Consider the following 25,376-nt stretch of genomic DNA (forward strand, 5'->3'; position numbering starts at 1 on the left):
AGAAATAGCATTTGTTACCACTGTTCTGTGTCCTCAACAACAAGGAAGATGTGAGTCTGCCTTTTAAGTCGTGCTAATTTGACCACAATACAGAAGTGAGTTCATCAGCATTTCTTGATAACTTGGCATTCAGTGGCTTAAACAAAGGTCTTATTTTTCTCACCTAAAGTGAAGTCTGGCAGTAGGCAGCAGCTGGCATGGGGTCAGCAGTTTGACTGTATCTCAGCCATTCTTCAGTTCTGTTGTTATGTCTTCTTTTCTCTTTTCTTCTTTTCTTTTCTTTTCTTTTCTTTTCTTTTCTTTTCTTTTCTTTTCTTTTCTCTTCTCTTCTCTTCTCTTCTCTTCTCTTCTCTTCTCTTCTCTTCTCTTCTCTTCTCTTCTCTTTTCTTTTCTTTTCTTACCTGAGGATATGTTTTCCATTGATTTTTGGAGAAAGAGTGGAAGGGAGGGGGGAGGTGGAGAGAGAGAAACATCAATGTGAGAGAGACACATGGACTGGTTGCCTCCCGCACATGCCCCGATGGGGGTGGGCTTGAACCTGCAATCCTGGTATGTGCCCTTGACCATCAATCGAACCTGAGACCCTTTGGTGCTCGGGCTGATACTCTAACCACAAAACACACTGGCCAGGGCTATGTCTATTTTCTGATGGACACAAGATCTAGCTTCAGGGATTGCAGCTATGTTCAAGGTCAGAAGAAGGGTAGAGCCAGATATGTCTATTCCTTTTCATAGGAAGCAAAATCTATTCCAGAGGCTCCTTAACAGTTTCTCTTATATCTCTCATTGGCCAAGACTGGTTGGGAAAGCAGGATTTTATGACTGGTTTAGAGTCTTAGATCCATCATGAGCTGCTTCCTGGAGCTAGGCATGTTGTCACCCACTCCCCTATCCAAACACCCAAATAAGAGTTTTATTAGCAAGAAAGATGGGCAATTCACAGAACCTGCCACAGACACCACTGCCTAAGGTCCAGATATCTCCTACTTACTCATAAATTTTTTTAATACTAGTTGTATCAAACTTTTTCTTGTTGGAGGCACTGAGTCATTCAAGATTTGGCACTATTTGATGAAAGTTCCCAGGAAGAAGAGAGCTATGGGGTCTACTCTGATTTTACAAAAGACATCATCTAGGGGTGGTGCAAAACAGCGGCTGTTTTAAGCTAACAAAGTTGCAAAAGTGAATGGTGATTTCATTCTGAAAAAATGTAATTAACTAAAAACGGATGCTGCTCCCATCTGCACTGACAAAGGGGGAAGGAAGGTTGTGCAAGAGCCTAGAGGTTTGGAATCCTCCTTAAGTATTTTTTCTGAGTTAAAGAAAGGGTAATCAGAGCTTTTCAAAAGACCTGCTCAATTATGCCCCAGCACCTTACAAAACACTTAGGGGAGGCATTTTGCAGTTGGTGATGATCTGTGGAGGAAGACCTTGAAGTCGTGGAAATTTGACATCAGGCTGCCAAGAAAGTAGATTTAGACTGCACTTTGAAGAAAAAAATTACTTCATGTTCCAAGGGAAAGCGCTGTCAGACTTTCTCTCCTTACTTTCATTCACTTTATTTTTTTTATTTTTAAAAAATATGTTATTAATTTCAGAGAGGAAGGGAGAGGGAGAGATAGAAACTTAAATGATGAGAGAGAATTATTGATTGGCTGCCTCCTGCACACACACTGGGGGATTGAGCCCACAACCAGGACATGTGCCATGACCCGAAATTAGACTGTGACCTCCTGGTTCATAGGTTGATGCTCAACCACTGAGCCATGCCAGCCAGGCTCATCCACTTTTTATTTCCTCAGATTACATTTACATTTGGTTGGGAATCTTACAGTAAGCAGACCTGCAGGTCTACTCAATTAAGTCACATGAGGAATTGCTCAGAGGCCGAGGCCCTGGAAGTAAGGTCAAAAAACCTGCATTTGGGAGAAATTCTGAAACATTTGGTGGGGAGGGATATGGGAATATAGGGTGGATGGGGGTGGAGTTGTGAGTGAGACCCAGACTCTCACCCAGAGCCTAGAATGTTGAGATGGGTGTTATGACGCTGTGTTTTTTCTAATTGCATTGTCCATCTGTGTAGAAAGCATTGTGTGTGTGTGTGTGTGTGTGTGTGTGTGTGTGTGTGTGTGTGAGAAATATTGTTATAGGGTAACTCTTTTCTTCTTTTTTATGTCAACTGTAACTGGGGGAAAAAAAACCACAATAACATCAGTTCTGGATTGATGAACTAGGTAGATGACTTTGGCTTCTATATTGTTAGCTTGTATCGTAATTAGTCCTCAGCAAGTTAGACTGGGTAGCCAATGTACAGTTTCCCAGAAGGAAGAAGGGGATAGAAATGTTGAAGAATTCAGAGAAATTAGGCCAAAATAGCATTCCCCCAAGGGACAAGCAAGCCTTTAGAGCCTCTGAGGTTGCAACAGTGGATTTGTGGAATTCTGTATCCCATAGTGGTTTTTTGTTTGACAGGCCTGCCAAGACTACATCAAATGGGAGAAGAGGTCTTTTGACAAAGGAAAAGCAAAGTGCAGACAGCAAGTGGCAGGGACCTAGAAAGGCAAAGTCAACTGATATCACACCAAGGTCTCAGGAGAACATCATATGCAGAGGAGTTGATCAAAGAGTAATTTCAAGGACTGTAATAAAAAGGTTCCAAGCTGGGTCATTTGAAGAATTCCATCAGAGCAGCACAAAGCAGGAGTGGAATTAGGTGTGGAATTAGTTTTCCAGGGATTGAGGGCTGGCAGGAGCCAAATGAGAAACAGACTCCAGCTACCAGTTAGGGTTTAGAGATAGGATGTTCCTTGTAAGGGGAGAGAGATCTGAGCAAAAGCGGGACAGGCAGGCAGCCAAGAGGTTCCACATATAAAATATCTGGTATAATTCCTAGTATGTGCTTAACAAATGTTAGTTCTCTTCCTAGGGCAGTGGTGATGTACATGGGAGGGAATGCCTATCTCAAGGGCAGAGAAGAAATAACTGGAGCTGAGCTAGCGATGTCCTCGCCTGTTGACTTTAATTGAGGGGAGAAGAGGGGCATCAGGGCACCTAGTCACAACTAGGCAAAGGCAAGGGTTGGCAGGTAGCTGTTAATAGCTTCTTTCAGGAGTAGGGTAATTAAACACATGCATGACTTAGATGCAAAAAAAAAAAAAAAAAGGTTAGGTAAGGAAAGAGGGATAGAAGGTGAGATGTTAGCACTTTTAGTAATCCTGAGCAAAATGCTTCCTACTGTATTCCATAGCTGTTTCTCAAACATTACTATGTACATGATCACATTCTGTGTTGGCTGTTCTGGGCGAGGACTAAGTTCCTAGGGGATGCTGATGCTACTAGTTCAGAGATTAAACTGAGTGGCTTTTTATGACACTATTTCCTTAAGATGCTTATAGAGGCTCTGAATCAAAGACTGGTCAAGAGCATATAGAAAACTCTGATTAAACAAAGATTAATGGATTTCTTTTATGCAAGAATTTTCACACCTCTAACATGCTAATCTGATTGTGCACCGAAAGTTTTACAAGGGATGAAAGTGTTTCTGGCCTACTAAACAGACACGACTTCTTTCCTGGAGTTCTTATTACTATCTCATAGAATCTTAGAGGAAAAGTCCCGTAAACAGACTTAAACTATAAACCCCTGCACCCACTAAAGGAGTGCAGCACCATTCCCAAAGCCCTCTGGAGAGGCCAACTTTCAGGTCTGCATGAGCTGGGGCTCTCCTTTCTCTTGATCAACGAAAAGAAGTGGAGAAGTGCCTGTTGTACAAGTATAATATCTTTTTCACTTCACTTACAGCTGAAGATACATTTTGGTAATGTGAAGGAGAAGTACCTGAGTGAATACTGCTTTTCCGGAACCTACATTATCACTCTCCTTCAGGGGGGCTATCATTTCACACCTGATTTTTGGAAGAATATTCATTTCATGGAGGAGGTAATTTGGGTACTTGGTGGGGTGGGGATGGGGTGATGAGATTGGGTTGTTGTGACTGAAGCAGCTTTGGGCTTGAAAGAGGTAGGAGTCAACCTGATTTAAGTTTTGGCCTGATGTCCTGTTCTACCACTTCACCTCTAACCCAAGCTAGCATTTTGTGCCAAACCCTCTGGGGCTTTGTTGAGTGTAGCTTCAAAGTTGAACAATCTGAAAACTCACTGTGGAGAAGGGGATGAGTGGCTGTGAATGGGAGGTCTTTGTTTAGAAGCCAAGCTCAGCATGAGCTTTAAAGAAAAAAGAAAAAAGAAAAAAGAAAGCAACCTCATTGCTGTGCTTTACCACAGCACCACCTGCAGGTATCAAGGCAGAGAATCATTTACATCTGCTGCATGATTCATGGGCAAATCACGCTTGGAAAAAAAAAAATCAAGAACAGTATTTCTCTACATTTTATGTCCATACCCAATAATGGCAAAAACAATCTACCCCCTTATTAAATACTAGAGGCCCAGTGCATGAAATTCATGCACGGGGTGTGTGTGTGTGTGTGTGTGTGTGTGTGTGTGTGTGTCCGTCCCTCAGCCCGGCCTGCACCCTGTCCAATCTGGGACCCCTTGGGGGATGTCCGACTGCCAGTTTAAGCCCGGTCCCTCTCACAATCCAGGACTGCTGGCTCCTAACTGCTTGCTGGCCTGCCTGCCTGATCGCCCCTAACCGCTCCCCTGCCAGCCTGATTGATGCCTAACTGCTCCCCTGCCGGCCCGATTGCCCCCAATTGCTGGCCCGATCACCCCCAACTGCCCTCCCCTGCTGGCCCAATTGCCCACAACTGCCCTCCCCTGCTGGCCATCTTGTGGTGGCCATCTTGTGGTGGCCATCCTGTGGCGACCATCTTGTGACAACGTGGGGGCAGCCATCTTGTGGTGGCCATCTTGTGACAATGTCACATGACGCCATCTAGGCTTTTATTATATAGGATGATGATTTCAAGTAAAACAAAACATTGAAGCAGAGGACCGTAACCTTGAGGCTACTCCACTCTTGCCAAGATTGACCTTGCTTATTTGAACACAAACCTTTCCCTGTTTTAATATCCCAGTCTTCCTTTCATTCCATCAGTTTATTTTGTCTGTTTGAGGGGCATGTCTATGTCAAATTTACAAGTGATTTATATTCTCTGAACTCCAGTGAATAAGCCAATACTCCTAAACCCCAGGTGATAACTAACTCTGGAACCTTCCTTGACATACACAGTCAGATAAGGTTCCTGTGCTCATAAAGGGAAGTGGGCTTTTTACAAATTAATTTCCAGTATTGATAAGAACTTAGGAGACAGAAACATTTCCACACGGTATTGACTGGAATGTAAATTGGCACAACCTTTGGGGAGACTGTATCGGCAGGATGTACTAAGAGCCCTAAATATGCACCTAAATTTATCCAATTACTCCATTTTTAGGATTTATAAGTAATGGATAAAGTAAGTAAAAATGAACATATAAGGCAATTCATGCCAGTGATAATGTTATAGAAATTCCTTGAGACATAGGATAATTTTACAAGGTATTGTTAAGTGAATAATTCTACATACAATTTAATTCCATTTTTGGGGGGGGGGGATAAGAAAAAACCTCACAGAGAGGACTAGAAAGATATGTCACAAAATGATAATTAGCAGCAACTTCTGAAGTATAGTGGTTTTTCTTTACTTTTTAGGATTATATATACTTTCTAATTTTTCTACTATGACCATGCACAACTCATGTAATAAAAACATTTCCAAAATTATTTATTATTCATAGATTACCTATATTCCAGTAAGTTTTTAAAAAATATATTTTTATTGATTTCAGAGAGGAAGGGAGAGGGAGAGCTGGAAACATCAATGATAGAGTGTCATTGATTGGCTGCCTACTGCATGCCCCACACTGGGGATCGAGCCTGCAAACCAGGCATGTGCCCCGACCCGGAATCAAACTGTGACCTCCTGGTTCATAGATCGATGCTCAACCACTGAGTCATGCTGGCTGGGTTATTCCAATAAGTTTTGAGGCAACTGGAAATTATTCTCAGGAAGATGGCAGGATCAGAGCATATTTTATCATTTAAAAAGAATCCTTTCTCGTGTATATGCAGTCTTCCAACTTCCATAACGTAATATTGACTTGCTGGGATTATTCCCCAAATTCTCCTAGTTGAATCATAAAGAAGTCCTGGTTTATATGAAAGATTCCTGGTCCTGACACAGATGTACAAGGCCAGGGATCAGCATTATTCTCTTACCCTTTGTCTGATTTCTGTCACCTCCTACCTCCCTTCCTTCCTCACCCTTGACCCCTGACATTCACACAAACAACAAAAAAAGAATGCAGATCTCCAAAGACCTATTTATGTTCTTCTATTTAAGTTCTACTGGAGAAATGGGCAGTCTGTCACCAAGATCCTCTCTAAATTTTGGGAATATAGTAGTGAGGCTCCAAACTCTCTTCTTAATCACTTGCCCCTGCTCCATTTGCCCCACAACCAAATTCTCAGTTTAGAACATAGAATCCCTGTAGAGAGCTGAATGTGGTGCTTCTCCACATTCTGGTTGCTCAGTGTTATGGATGGGGGGTGAGGGAGGTGTGTGTGAAAGCTCATTTAATCCTCAGACCAGAAACAACAGATTTTCCTCTCTGTTTGCAGATCCGGCACACTGATGTGGGATGGACTTTGGGCTACATGCTGAACCTGACCAACATGATCCCAGCTGAGCAGCCGGTGTCCTCACCTCTCCCCCATTCCACTTATGTCTCCCTCATGGTCCTCTTCTCCCTGATCCTGGTCGCAGTGATTTTCATAGGCTTGCTCATCTTTCACAAGCCTTCATATTTCCAGAAAGACAGGGTATAGCAGGAGCAGCTGAAATCTGCTGGCTGGAGTGAGGAAAAAAAACTTGTCCAGGAAGCACTTTCCTCTGCAGTGGTGTCCAAGGTCACCCTTCCTTGCTCACCAAGGCCAGTTTTGACCTGTATGAAGCTTTTCTGGCTTTGCTGAAGTCTTTCCTTGGAAAGTATTCACCACCTTCTGCCTCAAGAACTTCCCGACGGACATTGTCTGTTTTGTGAGTCTTCCCCAAACCTTCTCCTCCCTTTTCTTTTTTGTGCTCTGTGTTCGTGTAGGTCTTAAAAACCTGCCATCTTTCATGATCATTGCTTTAGAAAAGAATAATATTGGTTTTATCCAGAAGAAGAGAGTCCTGAATCCTGTGCTGAAAACTTGTGCTGGCTAAAAGAAGAATTTCACTGTAATCTTACAGAATCCTTTTACTCTTGTTTTGCATTTATTAAGAAAGCCATACAATGCCTTTGGAGAGGGCAGACACATCCCATTCCCAGTTTGCCCTTTGCATGGGAGAATTTTCTAGACTAGGCAAATATGTCTTAGGACCAAAGAGTGTAAGGGAATTTATATGCTTGTGCAGTTAATATTCAATCCAATCCAAAACAGGGATGTGGATGAATCACATATTCCTGGATGATGCCAAAATGCTACAGAATGGAACATCCAGACCAGAGATTTTTAAAAAGCTGATGTACATACAGGCATCCAGATACTAGGACATATACTACATAGTGGATGTATACATGTCAGGAAGGAAAATATAGTTACAATTGAGGGTTGAGAAATGCACCCTGGGGTTCTGTTTTTACTCTAGTAAAATACATATAACATAAAATTCACCATTTTAACAGGTACAATTCAGTGGCACTGCATTTACAATGTTGTGCAATCATCTCCACTATCTAATTCCAGAATATTTTCATCACCAAAAAATTGGCTGGAGACAAGACCATTCCTGGGTAGGCTCAAATCACCAACCTTTCAGTTAATAGGCAAGTATACTAGCCAACTGCACCACAAAGATGCTATTGAGTTTCAAAGCCATGCCATATCTTATTGTCCCAGTGTTTACTTTAGTGAGAGAGCTGCATTAGTGCAGTGTGACATGCCTTTTTGCTGTCACGGTATTTACACATCAAAATGTGCCAGGAACCAGAGCTGAAAGTGTCGATGCCACTTCTGTCATACAAGTAGGAGTTGCATTTACTTATTCCATGGTATATTTTGTGGGAGAAGCAGCAGCTATGGACCTTGTCACGGAAATACGAAGAGAGCCTGTGCCGCTTTTCTTTAGGAATTGGTGAGAGTTACTTTTTGAGCAGGATGTTGTGCTGAAGTGCTACTCTGAACGTGCCCCAGGAATGACTATTGAGCTGATGTGGGGTAGGCTTGGCGGGGGGACCGGGGAGGAAAAGCTCTCCCACAAACTAGAAGCCAAATATCCCTACATCTCTTGAGTAATCAAGTCATTTTTTTACAGTATCCAGCTGAATTTAAGTATTGTACCTTGATCAGGAATAAGAAGTCAAATTAGGGCATGTTTAACCTCTTTCTAGTAATAGTAACTATATTATTATAGTTAGTATTTATTGAGCATTTGTTATGTACTATGCTCTGTGTCCAGGTGCATTACATTAATTTTCTCATTTAATATTCACAATAATCTGAAGGTAGGTACTACCATTCCACTTCATAGAAGCAGCAAGTGAGGCTCAGAGATGCTAAGTCACTTGCTCAAATGATTGAGGCAAAGCCTGGCATGCACTTCACCATTATTTTCTCTCCCATATATACTACTAGACAGTCTCATAACTTCAAAGCATGTACTTAACTCTCTGAATGAGTACAGGGCTTATAGGCATGATAGAAAGGGAAGTAGACAGAACATCTGTTTCCTGATGGATTTGGGATTTAATATTGCTTTAAGCCCACAAAAGCTATCATGGCAACACTAATACTCTGTTCATGTACTTTTCACGTACTTTGCATGGTAACATATGTGACGTATGATGCTTATCAATGATTCCCATATTCCTGGCTTCTTAATTATACTGCTTGCTCACTGCACAGCAGTTCAGAATCAAATAAATAGTAAATGATGATAATAATGAAAATAAAAGATCATAAAAATAGAGCCAACAGCAGCTCCTTTCTTCCTTATGTCTACATATACAAAGCACTGTCAGGCAGGTTACCTATTCTGGTCCTAAAACCCCCCATGAGGTGTTAAGTATTACTTCTATTTTACAAACAATGGGCATATAAACTAGTATATGGCAGAGCCAACTCATGTCTCTGCCCCAAGTTTATTGCCTTTTCTTTTCTAAACCTTGCCCCTCAGCAAGTTGGAATTAGAACTCACAAGTTTCCTTCTGTAAACACTGAAATCTTTTCTTATTCCACTTCTGTCTTATTGCCTGGATCCCCGCCCTCCTACACACACACACACACACACACACACACACACACACACACACACACAAAAGATCTTAAAGGTATTTGGGAGCCAAACTCCACTTATTGTAAGTATCAAATCATGATTAGCAGGCACAACCTCATCTGTAGTAGATACATAGGATTTTGAGGCAGATCTAGGAATCTGCTTCTGGCCATTTTGAATGAGGAAGGCCAAGTAAAATAGATTATATAAAAATTTTAATATTGGATTACCCACTGGTTATAAATGATTGCCATTCCTTCTTAGACTTTCACCCATTCCTTTAGAATGTGGGAAACTTTATTTTTATGTACCCACTGGGGGAAAAATCTGAAGTGGTTACTTCTGTAGACAAAAGAATTGAAGCTAATTAGGGTGTGTGTGTGTGTGTGTGTGTGTGTGTGTGTGTGAGAGAGAGAGAGAGAGAGAGAGAGAATCAAAAGTTTTACCTTAATAAGGTATACTTCATTTTAATGTTGTATCAGTCAAGACCTCTATAAGAAAAATATGGTACAATCAAACTGAGTGCTATGGATGGTTTAATGAAGTGACTACTATATCCAAAATATTAGCATTTCGACATGTAGTTAATATAAAAATTAATGAGATGTTTATTTTTTCATATTAAGCTTTTGAAGTCTGCTGTGTATAACAATACTTATTATAAATCTTAATTAAGATTAACTATATTTCAAGTGCTCAGTAGTCACATGTGACTCATGGCTACCATATTGGACAGCACAGGTATAAAAATACATTCAAAGCCAAAAGGACACATATAATAATCCTTCTTCTTTCTCTTGGGGAGGGGCGTTTTGAGGGGGGATTTTTTAAAGAAACAGCTATAGATGCTATAACCTTCTTGCTATTATTTATTATATATGAAGTTTAACATTATTCTTAAACAAGCTTTTAAGATTCTAGCCCCGCATTTCACTTTATTCCTCAGGTTTCGTTGCCTTTTTTTTGAAGGGAGAGATGTCTGTTATTCAAGCCAACATGCCTGACCTTTGGAAAATTCAATCTGGATTCAAAGATAATATAAGTAATTCTGATGCTCATATTTTACAGTCAAGTGTACATTTGAATATTAAAATAGAGATAATAGCCCAGAAAGCAAAGTTTACCATAAAATAGTAAAATCACTAATAAAATATATTCTCCTTTATTGTCAGTTTAAAAGATGAGCTGAATTTCATCCAAATGGTCAGATCCATGTCTGATTCAGATTCTAATCATTGCTATCTTGTTAGAACATGACAGTTGCTCCTAGTTAGCTGTGCTCATTAACCATATGTCTCAGTTTGTTAGTTTTAAAATTAGTAATAACAGCTCAGCCAGTGTTGCTCAGTGGTTGAGCATCGACCTATGAACCAGGAAGGAGGTCATAATTCGATTCTCGATCAGGGCATAAGCCTGGGTTGTGGGCTTGACCGTCTCCCCTCCTCATAACTCCTCCCCGCCCCCGCAGTGTGGGGTGTGCAGGAGGCAGCAATCAATGATTCTCTCTTATCACTGATGTTTCTATCTTTCTCTCCCTTTGTCTCTGAAATCAATAAAAAAGTATTTATTAAAATGACAACAAACTCAAAGTGTCAGTGGCTTACCATGGTAAATGTTGATTTTCTTGTTCATGGGTCTGCAAGTCAGCTGGGTAGCTCTGCTTCAGGCCTGCTGCATGTGCCTCACAGTCTCCTTGCCTGGTGTCTTCCTGAGCCATGTTCTCATGCTGAATGGTGGAGGTACAAGAGAGTGAGAGGAAACCTAGAATATCTCTTAAAGCCTTGGCCAGGACGGCCCATCACTTCCATCCACATTCGATTGACCTGAATAAGTCATATGACCAATAACAACATTAGCAAGTTGGAAAAACACTGGGAAGAATGGCCAAGTTATATGGCAAAGGATATGGATGATTGATTCTAACACAGAGAAGGAGTGAAGCATTGGGCCCAGGTTTCCGATCTACCAAAGTGTCTCATTAACTAAAACATAAAGTGTGTTTTCTGTAAATTAATCTACTTACCTTTCTAAGGAATATTCTTTTACAAACAAGTCATTATTTCCAAGATGTCCTCAAGCTGCAACTCCCTTCCACAGCCTTAATCAGGGTGCTCTGGAAGCTCCCCAATTAGCCTCATATTCTAAAATCGTCCATTTCCTGAGAGACCATGCATCTATTTATTGTCCTAATTTTATATGTTTAGGATCAAGTGTAGTTAAGTACCCAAGTTTTTATTTGCACATGAATCTACTATCACAGGTATAATGGATTTTTTAATAATGGGGGAAGGGGTATCTTCACAAGCCTTTTCTTTAGAAAAGTGGCATTTAAGACTACATGTGATAAAAGCATTGCTATACCTTTTGCATTCCTCTATTTTAAATAAATTTATAAATTTAAATTGATGATACAATGATGACATCATCAGCACTTGAGTTGACTTTTTGTTTTTATGCTCCTTTTGTTTTTATGCTCATACACACTTTTTGTGTGTATGTTGAATAGCAAAGCTCACCAGTGAACATGACAAGTGCTATACAGTCACTTAAGAACAACATAACTCCTTATAATTTATGAAGAGAGAGGGGAAAGTTTTGGGAGCTAAGGAGGAAATACAGTGTATTTAGGATGAGCTAAACTGAACTCTATTTTTCCTCCTAAACCTGTCCCTCCTCCTGCATTTTATCATGATTAATACCACAACTACCTCAAGTAACCAAGATCAGAATCAACTTCATCAGTAATAACTGCCCACTTTGCCTTTGCAACATTTTTCATTTTGACTCACCTTTCCAATCTTATTATTATCACCTCAGTAAAGACCCGATACCAGGAATGGTGGTCTTGTTGCCAATCTATTACTGCCAGATTAATCTTTATAAAAAGCAGGCCTAATCACATTGCTCCCCAACTAAAACTGTGTTGGTTTTCCATTGCCTACAAAATAAGGTTAAATGCTCCAACAGACATTTGTGTCTTTTGATCCACGCCTGATTCTTCATCTGACACTGTTCAGTGTTATTTGTTCAACTTGGAGTACCTTTATCCCACTCTACCTTCAAAGCACAGTTCAAACGCTCCTTCACTCAGTGAAGTCTTCTCTAAATCCCCAAGTCAGAATAAACTGCTTCCCTTTGCTTCCACAATCCTTTATCTGGGTCTCCAATAGAACACTGACACCCTTCTACTCAGGATCTGGGTTATGCTCCTTGGGGCAAAATATGTGGCCCATTCATTTTGAACAGTTGGGCTCAGGGGTATTTTAGGGGGAACCAGGTAACAGTCCTAGTTGATCTCCCTGTCCACTGCTAGGGGGCTGGTCCATACCACTATTTCTGTGTCAGTATCCTTATTTATGTTATCTCTTGATAGGTCTATCCTCTTCCTCCAGCTTTTAAAGACCAGCTCAACTCCTGATTCCTCAATGAAGCCTTCTTTGATTACCCACATTGCATCTTCCTTCTTGGACCATGCATTTAGTTTCTGTATAGCTAACCACTCAGCATGTGTGCCTCACAGTCTCCTTGCCTGGTGTCTTCCTGAGCCATGTTCTCATGGTGAATGGCAGTATGCATTTGATTATACATATTAAAGTAGAATTTTAAGGATTAGAACGCACATTAAAAGGTCACACATCAAAATTTAATGTGTATATGACTCACCCAGGGATCTTGTTGAAATAAAAAGTATTTTATTTTAATTAATAAAAAATGGTTCAGTAGGTCTAGGGTGAGGCTGAGGTCTACATTTCTAACTGCCAGGTAATGCCAGTACTGCTGTCCAGGGATCTTTGGGTATCAAAGATTTTATCATTCCACGGCTCTCAGGTAAGTGGTAATATACTCTGACTGCTGTGCTTCTTTCGGCAGAACATTCCACAGTGGGCCAGCTCAAGTGCTAATCACAAACCTTACTCCTTTCCTTACACAACAAGCCTTAGTGCTGTTTTTGTCAGTTTTCTGTACCTCCTGAGATTTCTGTCTCTCCTGTCCTCTGCCTTTGGGGAAGAAACTGCCTCACAATCAGTGGAGACGTGGTGTGCCTCAGAGGGTTTTCTCCCAGCTTTTCTGCCCTGCTCCTAGCCTTCTATGTACTACCCTGGTGTTCTTGGTAGAAGCCTTTGGGAAAGAACTGGTAGGTGATCCATAATGCAAACTCATGTGCAACCTTTAAAAATTCTTTAAAACTTCAGCTGGTTTCTTATTATTTCTATGGATTTTTTTCCTTCTTCTGTCACTCTACCAGGGGTGAAAGGGCTAGTGACTTTCAGGAATTTAGTTCTGATAGACTTCAAAACACTATGATTTTGTAGTTTAACTAGCCAGGTGGAAGTTCAAACTCCTGCTTCTATGTACATAATTATGTGTAAAATAAAAATGAATCAAAGAAAATCACTTATTTTTTTTTACAAAGTTTGCAATCAGAAATGCAACCATTAGCATATGTAACTAAAAACAGTCTTAATAAATCAAATAGATTTCCAGTTTTAAAAAGCAACAATTATATGTACTCCATATTGCCAGTTTCCTTATATTTATAAATACTCGTACTAAAAAAATGGAAGATATAAATGACGGATTTGTAATAGCACAAGTTGCCTTGTGACATACAACTTTTTTTTTTTTAAAATGAAACTAGAGGCCCAGTGCACAAATTTGTGTACAGGTGGGGTTCCTGGCCAGTGATCGGGGCAGGCCAGCCGCGGGGAGGGAATGCGGGAGGTTGGCAGACTGCGGGAGGTTGGCTGTGGGAGCACACTGACCACCAGGGGGGCAGCTCCTGCATTGAGCATCTGCCCCCTGGTGGTCAGTGCATGTCATAGAGACCGGTCGTTCTGCCATTCGGTAGATTTGCATATTCGCTTTTTATTATATAGGATACTTTTTGGCAAGTAACAACGAAAAAGGGCAGATATAGATAAATGGTGAGCAGTTTTTAAAGTGAACTACTCAGCACCAATTGTAGTCTTTTCATAATGTTCTCATCAGCTCTGCAACTTACAGGCATACCATAATTAGAATCAGTAGCTTAAAAATATGACATTTTGTGTTGTTCCATAGTTCTTGAATTTTTACCTCTAGAGTAGTCAACTGAACCATCTTCTTGGAATACACATGTAGATTAAAGTCCCTGTGAAGAATTTGCTCTGTCTCCTGCAGTTAAATCCATCTGAAGGATGTATTCTTCAACTATTTTCTGGACAGACTAGTCTAATAATATAACAGAAACAAGTTATTTTTAACTTTTTTATTATTAAAATTTTCAAATATAAACAAAAGTAGAAGAATAGAATACACACCTATTACAGAATTTCATCAATTGTCATCATTTTGCAAATCTTGCAGAAACAGTGTTTACAATTATAATCACAGATAGAAAAGGATTTAAACTTTATGGAGGGCACTGTGCAAAAATAAATCTACTCTTTTACCAATTGTCAAATGGCAAAGGTGGTAGAAATATTGCATTATGCAACATGCTAAAGTTAACAGGGGTAAGGTACTTAATTGTACAGAAGGAGGCACCTTGCATGAAAGGAGGTAGACTATATCTTATAGGGCCGTCTCCCTCCTGCTGGCAGAATTAGGACCACAGCAGCTATATTTGCTTATTACTTTTTAGATTATGAAGTTAAAGAGAATAGCAGAATAATTTTGGTGTAGCAGTAAATCAATGAGTTACGTTACTTGTAGACAATCTCTTAGAATACTTGACACTGAGAAGCTGAAGAAGACTAATCAATCACCTATTTTAAATTGTAAGTTTTGCTTTTTATATGTTTAAACCCAAAACCTCTCTTTTTTCAAGGCTGCTTTTTAAAAATATAGATATTTTTTATTGCTCTCAGAGAGGAAGGGAGAAGGAGAGAGGGAGAGAAACATTAATGATGAGAGAGAACACTGATCAGCTGCCTCCTGCATACCCCCTACTGGGGATTGAGCCCATAACCCAGGCATGTGTCTTAACTGGGAATTGTACTGTGACCTCCTGGTTCATGGGTTGATGCTCAATCACTGAGCCACATCGGCAGGGCTAAAACCTCTCTTTTAATAAATCTCTACTAAAATAAACATTTGTGAGATAATTCTAGCAGGTTTTTAATGTAAATATTCACTAGTGTCTAGAAACAACTCTGTTTTTGTGTGCTACAGTCCCTTCTTATCCAAATTGCTAATATGCCTGTTCTTAGGCCTGTCAGTAGTGGGTTAAGTTAAAAGGAAGAGGGCACTCCTCCAGGAGAAGAGAAAAATCAGAACTATTCAGGTAGCAAAATGCTGCATATTTTGAGGTAAGAATTAAGGCTGGAAGGACAACAGAGTGGAAGAAGAACAGCCCAATTAATGTCTAACTTGTATTAAATTAGTGCACAGTAGATAATCTCATTTTATAGGAAACTAAAGGCCCAGTGCATGAAATTCGTGCACTAGTAGGGTCCCTAGCAGCTGCTGGAAGGGACCTCCCTCCCTTCCCCTGGCTGGCCCCGCCCCCTGGTCTAACTCCCAGACAACTCCTGGTTGAGGAGACAATTTGCATACTACACTTTTACTATATGGGAGGATAATAGTTACATATTTGAATTTTTAAGAAGAAAAAAAATGAATTATTCCTTGTGATTTAATACAGCATTGTGTATTCTGAGATTAGTTTACAGAGAAAAATGCTGAGAGAGTGCAAAACATTTTTAGTATAGAGAAAAGGTTTCAAGATAATTTTTAAATTGTCTCTATCAGTTTATAAATATACATATATACATACCTGTATTATAGAATAAATTCTAGTATTGTACATACATAAGTGTATGTATATTTGTATATATCTATACATAAATGTATATGCATTTGTATAGGTGTGTGCACATGTGTGTAAGTCATAGAAGAAATTCTAGTACCATCTGATAGCCTTGATTCAGTTTTAGATATATTGGCAGAATAAACACAAATTATTACTTAGAGTCATAGTATTTGTGATTTTGAAGGGATCATAGAGATTACTTAGCTCAAGATTTGCCAAATAGTTTGGAATTTGCCAAATAGTATCTTATATCATGTTAATGCTCATTCTGTGGGGAAAACAGAGAATTCTGTGCTCAAGGTGAGGAAATGGTGGGTTAAATAAAACTGAATAAATTGCTACTTCAGGAATTCTAAGGGCTTTTAATAAGCTGATGTTCATGGTAGCAGCAGTTTGCATTTCCAACACTTATTTGATTAAAAAGAACTCTTTCATCCTGTAAAACATCTAATAAAATACTAGTTTCATTTGTCCTTAGACTACAGCATAGGAAAAGCTTACTGAAAAGAAAAACACATGTAAGCGGTTTTGTTTGTAAAGCGAAGATGTCATGACACGAGTGAGCGGGTCTGGCATTCCATTTTTTAAAGACTCTGAAAGTATGACATTGGTTACACTAGTAGCAAGCTCCAGAAAGAAAAAAGAACCCCTGGAATATCCAGGGCGCTCTTGGGGATGCCACACGCAAAGCACCTGAAATCAAAGAACTCCTGTGCTCCGGCAAGGCAGAGGCGCCGGGAGACAGACGGCGGGCTGCGTGGGTGCCCCGCGCCCTCACCCGCGCCGCCCGCCCCTCGGCGCACCCTCTCGCCACCCTCGCCCGCCCGAGGCTCCCCAGCGCACCTCGACGGCGCGAGCGACTGCTCTTCGACGGCGGGCTGGGGAGCATCCTCCCCCGGGAATGCCCGCTCCTCTGGAGGCTGCGGGCCCGCACCGGCCGGTACTCGCACCTCGACGCGAGAGGTGCGGGGCTCCCACGACCCAGGCCACACCTTTTCCCCGGGGCAGCTGCGGCCACTGGGGCACACATCCAAGGAGGCGGGTGATCAAAGCTCCGCTCCCACCGGGCGCGTTACTGTGGAGGCGAGGACCGGGGTGACAGACGCTGGCGCTTCGATTCGAGCTACACGTTCGGGGAGCGTGTGAACGGACGTAGCGCACAGATTCCCTGGGGCGCACGCTCCGTGAACCTCGGCGTGCCGTATCGCGCATGCTCCTTGTCCGCCGCGGGGAGTGAGCGCGAAACGGGCGGCCAGTCTGAAGCTGTGCGGGGCGGTTGGTGACTTGTAAGTGTGCGGTACCTGGTCCGTTCTGCCTTCGCCACCCAGACAAAGCAAGAGTACACTGTCTGCCCAGGTGAATGGTGTACTGCCGCTTAAGGCCCCTCATCCCTTCTCTGTCGAGCTCCCCTGTCTTTTGCCAGGTTGGAGTCCTGTACTACGGGAAAAAACCGCAGGGGACCCAGGTAACCAGGGCCAGACCCGCACGGGCCTCTGGGACTTGTAGTCTCCAGAGCCTGCCCAGCCGATTGCCGTGCTTGAATAGTATCAAATCCTGGACCATTTTACCTACTGAGTGCCTACTGTGTGTTGAGCACCTTGCTAGGATTGGTGGAGGGTTAGGTGAGGGCTCGCCCCAGGTCTCACTTTAGGGCAGTCAGCAAGATGAACTTGCAAAATGGGATGTAATGAACAAAAATTACGAAATCAAAGTGCTATTGGTGGTCACCGAAGAGCATGATTTCGGAGACACTGCTAATTGTAAATTAGTATCGAAGAGAAGATTGGGTTTACCTGTTGGAGCGACTTTTCTAACACAGAAAGTTGAATTGCTTGAAGAAGGTAAAAGTGCGAGTCATATTTTTTCCACATTAGGGAGATCAGAAAGGATTCATCATGCTATGGGACAATAGATAAATTAAGATAAAGATAAAATTGGATTTTGGACTGAATTCAGTTCTACTAAGGAAGGAAAGTGGATTAATACACTTGTAAATATTTCCAACAGCAGCTGGGAGAAAACTAAAGGAAAAACAAATTTCTAGTTAGCTCATAATTAACCAAAGAAATACTACTCTATGCCAGAATATGCATGTTGTGACCATTTCATACTCTGGAGATTTTCCCACAATTTTATTCTACTAACACTCCTGAGACCAAATGGCATGTGACTGAAGTAATCAAGGTGATTGAATACCGTACTAAATTTACACAAACATAAATTAGGTTTTAGGAATTTTCATTTGAGGGATCACCATAGTGATAAGGCGCTGTTGGATTAATTTGAAGAATCCAGAGATTTCTAAATGCTAAGCAAGAAAAGGCTGAATGAACTACTTGACTTTAATTCTCAGGCTTTCACTATGGACCTTCAGATCCTCTGATACAAAAATATCGAGTCTCAATTGCCTTATCGTTTAGAAAAAAATTTCACTGCAAGAATTGTATATTAACAGTATCCTTGGAGAGAATATTGGGTTTAGCTGTTGGAGCAAGTTTTCTAACCCAGAAAGTTGAATTGCTGTAAAAAGGTAAAAGTGTGAGTCATAATTTTTCCTTTCTTCCACATGATATTTTCAATAGAGCAAATGAAATTTTCATCTACATCTTCAATTTTGTCCAATATTTTGTTTATAATCATTTACCCTTTATCACTTATGGAATGATAAATGAACCAGGTTAGAAACATCTCCAGGTATGTGAAAATATTTGATTAATAATTTCTTCTATAATAAGGTTTTCATTTGATAATTTAACTATCTATAGGATTATTACTGCTAATGTTGTTTGTAGATTAGCAGATAAAATTTGCAGATATAGGCATCAGTAAGCCAGCTATTGATTTTAAGTTCCTTTTAGAAGTTCTTGAAGAATGGAAAGGAAATTCAAAATTCTCTTTTCTGGAACTAATTGACATCTTCAGAACATTCCACTCCAAAGCTACAGAATACACATTCTTCTCAAGTGCACATGGGACATTTTCAAAGATAGATCACATGTTAGGACACAAGCTAAATCTTTACAAATTTAAGAAGATTGAAATCATATCAAGCATATTCTCAGACCACAATGGCATGAAATTAGAAATCAGCTACAATAAAAATGCTCAAAAACAAATACATGGAGGCTAAATAGCATGCTTTAAACAATGAATGGGTTACCAAAGAGAACAAAGATGAAATAAAAAACATCCTGGAAACAAATGACAATGAAAACACAACAATCCAAAATCTATGGGACACAGTGAAAGCAGTCCTGACAGGGAAGTTCGTAGCACTACAGGCCTACCTCAAAAAACAAGAAAAACTGGTAATAAGTTATCTAGCACTACAACTTAAAGAGAACAACAAGAAAAGCCCAGAATAAGTAGAAGGAATGAAATAATAAAGATCAGAATGGAAATAAATGACACCACTGAAAAAAAAATACAAAAGATCAATAAAACCAAGAGCTGGTTCTTTGAAAGGATAAACAAAATTGATGAACAAACCAGGAAACAAACAGAGATAAACCAGACAAACAAAATCAGAAACAAAAGAAGAGAAGTAACAACTGACCTCACAGAAATACAAAGGACATAACCAAATACTATGAATGACTTTAGTCCAACAAACGAAACAATCTGGACAAAATGGGCATATTCCTAGAAAAACACAACCTTCTAAAACTCAATCAAAGAATCAGAAAACCTGAATAGGTTGATAACTACTGATGAAATTGAAGCAGTAATAAAATACACACCCAGCAAATAGGTTCCCACATATTTTAATTAAAGTTACTCCTAGGTATTTGCAAAAGTTTTATATTACTATTGTGAAGTGACCTTTTTCTGTTAGCATATAGGGAAGCTATTAACTTTGGCCTATGTTCTTTTATTCTGCTACTTAACAACTTCCTAATTATTTCTAAGCTTTTTTCATTGAGTGTCTTGGGTTTTCTATGTGAAAAAAACTATTTCTACAGACAAGGATAATCTTGTCTTCTCCTTTCCAGTAGTTATACCTCTCCTTTTCTTTAAATATATTTTGTTGATTTTTTTACAGAGAGGAAGGGCAAGGAACAGAGAGTTAGAAACATCGATGAGAGAGAAACATTGATCAGCTGCCTCCTGCACACTCCCCACCGGGGATGTGCCCGCAACCAAGGCACATGCCCCAGACCGGAATCGAACCTGGGACCCTTGAGTCCTCAGGCCCACGCTCTATCCACCGAGCCAAACCGATTAGGACTATACCTCTCCTTTTCTTTTCTTTTTTTTCTTTTTTAAAAACATATTTTATTGATTTTTTACAGAGAGGAAGGGAGAGGGATAGAGAGTTAGAAACGTCGATGAGAGAGAAACATCGACCAGCTGCCTCCTTCACACCCCCTACTGGGGATGTGCCCGCAACCAATGTACATGCCCTTGACCGGAATCGAACCTGGGACCCTTCAGTCCGCAGACCCACGCTCTATCCACTGAGCCAAACCGGTTTTGGCTATACCTCTCCTTTTCCATGTCTTATTACATTAACCAGAATTTCTATTAAATACTAAAGGTTATCAACTACTGTTTACTAAAGGTGAGAGTATATTTCTTTATTTAATTTTCAGTTAAATTAAAATTTTAAATAACATATTATCTCAAGTATCATAATAGTTGTTTTCTTTCGTAATATTCTCTATCATTCTTAAGACTATTTCTTATTTATTTAGAAATGAAAGAACCATCATCATGAAAAAGTTCTCAAAGCGAAAACAAGATATTAAAAAGGTAAGGTATTAATGGAGCTTATAAGGATTTTGATGACACTAAATACCCAATTATCAATGCAGTATAATCCTAAAAATGTGATGTATTTGGTTCTATACATAAATCACATGTACATATGCTAAAAATAAATAATAAGAGGTATTAGGGATGAATTATTTGATCTGTCAGTTATGTAATAAAGAACATTAGAAGTGAGTTATTTATATATTTACTTATTTATTCCCTTACTTAAATATTAACTTTATCTTTTCTCAGCCAGTCAGCAATCCATTTCTGCTTTGCTAAAAATAAAATGTTTTTCTTTTTTTTATCAGTGAGTGAAACATATATAGGACTGAGATCTACATGTCTTTTAATCCAATTAAAATTTATTTTATTTTATTTTTCCATAACAATTTATCCCCTCTATGCCCTCTTCCACTTCCACCCATCTCCCCCACTGCAATCACCAAACTGTTGTTCATGTATATGAAGTTGCACATTTATCCCTGCTTCTAGATGGGGAGGGAAAGTTATAAATCCTGGGAATGCTAGACAAGATTATTGTGAATTAAAGGGAGACTTCTATCAATCACTTGCCAGGATTGATATCTCATCATACTTTCAAGGGTTACTGTCCCTTGGGCAAGAATAGAATTAGGTATTTTTAATTATGTTGAAGAAGATACTGAAGGTTTAATAAGAACAGAACATCTTAGTTCATGTTGACCTTATTCATTAGTTCTTAAGGATGGTACAGGAGCTACTGGTGGATTTTGAAGTTCTTTCTGAAAGTGTGTAGACAGAGCTCTTATTGTGATAGTAATGTCTTTACTACGATCGTCTCAATACTCTGACTTGACTTTTGACACGAATCCATATCTTTACTGTGATGGGAAAGCTGATGTGTGTCTGCTTGCTCTTTCCACTCCAACTACACATTAGTTTGGTTAGCATGTACAGTTGTTATTTAAGGAGTCTTTTACTGTTCTATTTCTTAAACTTAACATGAAAAACAAACTTATCCATACCATTCTAAATAAGGATTTAACATTGCTAGTATGGTTTAATTTTTAGAATACTGAGGTTTAAAAAATGGTAAAGGCAATAAATTCTCATTTTAGCATATTGATAATGATAGGACATTCAATTACAAATACTAGTAGGCAGCTAGAAATATGGTATTCACAAAACAGTCAAGGTTGGAGACAGATTTAGGAAGCCATGGGAATACATGCACTCCCTAAAGCCTTGGAATGAGCCGACATTTAAGCTGTGAGGAGAAGTGTGACCTTTGAAGATAGAAGGGAGTAAGTGGGTAGAAGTCAAGGATATAAAACGTTCTCAGATAATAAAGATGCCCAACATCAGATGCTGCAATGAATCAGATAAAAGCTAACACTGATACAGTATTGAGTTTCAAAGTATTTTCATATGTCTGACCTCTTTTGAACCTCCTAAAAGGTATATGAAGTAGGCAATATATGATCACTAAGAACTAACCATTAGATTTTATTATTAAAAGGTCCTTTTTGAGCCCTGGCCGGATGGCTCAGTTGATTGGAGCATCATCCCATACAGCAAGGAGTTTCGGGTTCAATTCCAATAGATGTTTCTCACATAGATGTTTCTCTCTCACATAGATGTTTATTTCTCTCTCTCTCTCTCTCTCTCTCTCTCTCTCTCTCTCTCTCTCAAATCAATATACATATCCTCAGGTGAGGATAAATAAATTTTTTATAAAGGTCCTTTTTGATGTTACAGAGAGCAACTTCTTAATTAAAAGCCCACCATATATAAAGAGCTCATACCAACTGATAAAAAGATGAAATTTAAGAAAACAGGCAAAGGCTATGAATTGGCATTTTAAAGGAGATGACTTTCAAAGGGGTGATGAACATTTGAAAAGATGTTCAATGCCAAAACAAAAAGATGCAAGGTAACTTTCACCCCCCCTTTTTTTTGCAGATGTCTGAAGAGACAGATAATATTGCAGTAGAAGAAAATGTAGACAAGCATCTTCAAAAAGGTCCTCAATAAGTATACCATAATTCTGATGCTGTTGGTTTTTATTTTTAAAAGATGTAAATGACTAATCCTATCATAGGGTTTCAGCTGGGAATACAAGTTTATTAAGAGATGAATTCAAATAGAAACTAAGCTTCCTAGATAATACAGGATGGGCATAAGGAAATAATTAATAAAATCTATATATGTGATGAAAAATTTTATTAAGATTTTATTTTCTCTCTCTCTGCAAACATGGAGAATCTATGAGTGTTTGAGACTGTGTTACACCATGAAGATATATAGATGTAGAACTTGCTTCAGGAAGGTCTAGATCTCGAGAAAAATACATAAGTAATGGTTGAACCCTAGTTCATTCACTATTATTGAGCACATATTATATGCCCCCTGCCATTCTAAGTTCTGGGAATAGAGTATAAACAAACCAACTAGTCATTTTTAAATTATACCAGGAAATACTGCAGTTAAGAATGAAGATTCTTATGACCTATAGTGGTTTAGCTTTTTCTTACCCTTTATTTCCACCATCCTCTATGCAGCCTTTAAGTAGTCAGAAGCAGGGAGAAGAAAAAGAAAAATGCAAGGCAAAATGACCAAAAGGTCCTCCACTTGCTACTATACCTAGGACTGCTCAACTCCTGTCTTTCTCAGTTCATCTGGTGGATCATCTAGCGGATGAGTAGAAAATAACACATAGTTTGGGGTGCATACAATAGCTGGAGTTCTCTTTATACTCTACAAGACTGTTTCATTTTAAAAGCTAGCAGAAGTAGGGCTCCTCAGATTTTACAAAACTGACTAATTGGTACCTAGAAATGTATCTCTTCCTTTTAGATTCCTTCCTCTCCAGTTTCATCATGTTGAAGTAACCTGTCATTGATATTTGTATATCCTGTAGAGATTATACATTATATTTGTATATTCTATATAGAATATAACAGTTCTTACAGATTTTTTCCCAAAAGGAAAAAGATAAAGGTTTGCTTTTCTGAGTATCCCCCCTCACCCCCACCGGACTACAAAGAAGGACTATAGCCAAAGGCTGAGAACACACAGGGTAGGGGAAACAAAATCTAGTCCTGAGCATGTATAATAAAAGTATTTACTCCAGATGGAAAAGGGGGAAGGGACATCTATATGAGGTTCTAAGCACTCATGGAGCAATGTCCCAGTCTTCATAATTATCATGATCCTTAAAAATGCATGCAATTTAGCTATTTAATAAGCACTTTTACTGCTATTGTTGTTTAGTTATTTTCAAAAGTGTCATGAGCTCTATATTATGTTGGCTTCTTGATAGGTTTAGATGCAGAAGAAGAAAATAAAAACATAATAGAAATGTTGAGAAGCAAAGTAAGAGAAAAGCTAAAAAATGCTAAGGTAATGCTTGTTGTTTTTTTTTTTCTTTCCTCGTTTTAAATTTAATGTTTAAATGCAACATGTATCAAATTAACTTTTCTTCTTTAAAAAAGAGCCAAATTTCAGTCTTAAATATAGCTCCTTAAATCCAAATACTTCAAGTTCTTTTCCATGTGTTGTGTTTTTTTTTCAAACCTAAATCCAAGAAAAGTTAAGTGATTTGGTCATGGAAACTATATATGACATCTCAGAGGGAAACGTGTACATACTTTTTAAAAGGAAAACATTGAGAAGTCTTGATTTTTATCCATTTTGAACAAAAGACTTACGTTTATCTGTGAAGATTAAGTTTTCTATATCATTTATGTTGTTTCAGATTAATCAAAGTGAAAAATCTTCAACTCATCTGCTCATTGATAATAAGATAAATCAGTGGTCTAAGGTGATTAACTTTTTTTTTTAACCCTAAAAGACAGTTTTATTGAGATACACTTTATATAGCAAAGATTCACCCATTTTAAGTATATGGTTCAATGATTCTTAGTAAATTTAGACATATTAAGTCAATAATGTAATCCAATTTTAGGCAGCTAGATACAAATAGGATATAAAATAAGCTTTTGTATTTTATGTATTTTAAAATTATTTTACTCCTAATGACTGAGTTTTACTTATTACAGAATTAATTTCTCTCTCAAACCTCCCTAAAAACAGTTCATTTTAATATGTGTGTGAGAAGAAAGTGTAAGGGCTTTACACTTACAGTATTGAAAAAGGAGAGTTTATTTTACCAGCAAGTTTATAACTATGAGTATGTCACTTTAAATACTTTTAACTACCTCTCACTCTACAAAACGTTGTAGATGGGGGGAGTGGTACTTGTGTGTGACCACACATATTTGTGAAAGCACCTAAAAATGGGGAGAGAAAAAACCATTTGCCCTGAGCCTACATTTTGATAGAAATGTAAGGTGATGCTCTTAATATTCTGACTAGAGTGAAGAGATAGGGAAGATGGAGAAGATTTAGACTCTATTCTGTTTTTTATTGCAATTACCAGAACCTTAAAACAAAAATTCCTAAGTCAGACTTGAAGTTAAATATAACTTGATATTGTCTCTCCTTTTGCTCCTTGCTCATGAATAAGATAATATTACCACTTATTACTACTTACCTTATTACCTTTCTTTCATGTATAAGCAG

General features: G+C 38.9%; 2 protein-coding genes and 1 long non-coding RNA gene across 8 annotated transcripts in view; 2 read left to right on the plus strand and 1 right to left on the minus strand.

Moving 5' to 3' along the window:
* The window catches only part of ENTPD1 (ectonucleoside triphosphate diphosphohydrolase 1), a 97,759-nt gene extending 86,903 nt beyond the window's left edge, over positions 1-10,856 (plus strand). For all 6 annotated transcript variants that reach the window (XM_079793801.1, XM_079793803.1, XM_079793805.1 and 3 more), the window contains exons 9-10: positions 3,802-3,939; positions 6,625-10,856. In XM_079793801.1, coding sequence (XP_079649927.1) covers positions 3,802-3,939; positions 6,625-6,831 — 345 coding nt within the window. In that variant the 3' untranslated portion in view covers positions 6,832-10,856. The remainder of the gene's footprint in view (positions 1-3,801; positions 3,940-6,624) is intronic.
* On the minus strand, positions 3-14,475 carry LOC307112802. Its single transcript, XR_013814754.1, has 3 exons — positions 14,339-14,475; positions 10,867-10,988; positions 3-401 (listed from the first exon to the last, which is right to left on the minus strand). It is a non-coding gene; the product is annotated as an uncharacterized lncRNA (long non-coding RNA).
* Positions 14,476-17,384: 2,909 nt separating this feature from the next.
* Positions 17,385-25,376, plus strand: part of CC2D2B (coiled-coil and C2 domain containing 2B) — a gene marked incomplete at its 5' end in the record, with an annotated part of 65,555 nt that continues 57,563 nt past the window's right edge. The window contains 5 exons of the mRNA XM_079794061.1: positions 17,385-17,411; positions 20,750-20,807; positions 22,755-22,815; positions 24,115-24,194; positions 24,550-24,615. Of these exons, the coding sequence (XP_079650187.1) occupies positions 20,769-20,807; positions 22,755-22,815; positions 24,115-24,194; positions 24,550-24,615 (246 nt within the window). The remainder of the gene's footprint in view (positions 17,412-20,749; positions 20,808-22,754; positions 22,816-24,114; positions 24,195-24,549; positions 24,616-25,376) is intronic.

This window comes from Cnephaeus nilssonii (genome assembly GCF_951640355.1).
Source record: "Cnephaeus nilssonii genome assembly, chromosome: 16".
NCBI lineage: Eukaryota > Metazoa > Chordata > Mammalia > Chiroptera > Vespertilionidae > Cnephaeus > Cnephaeus nilssonii.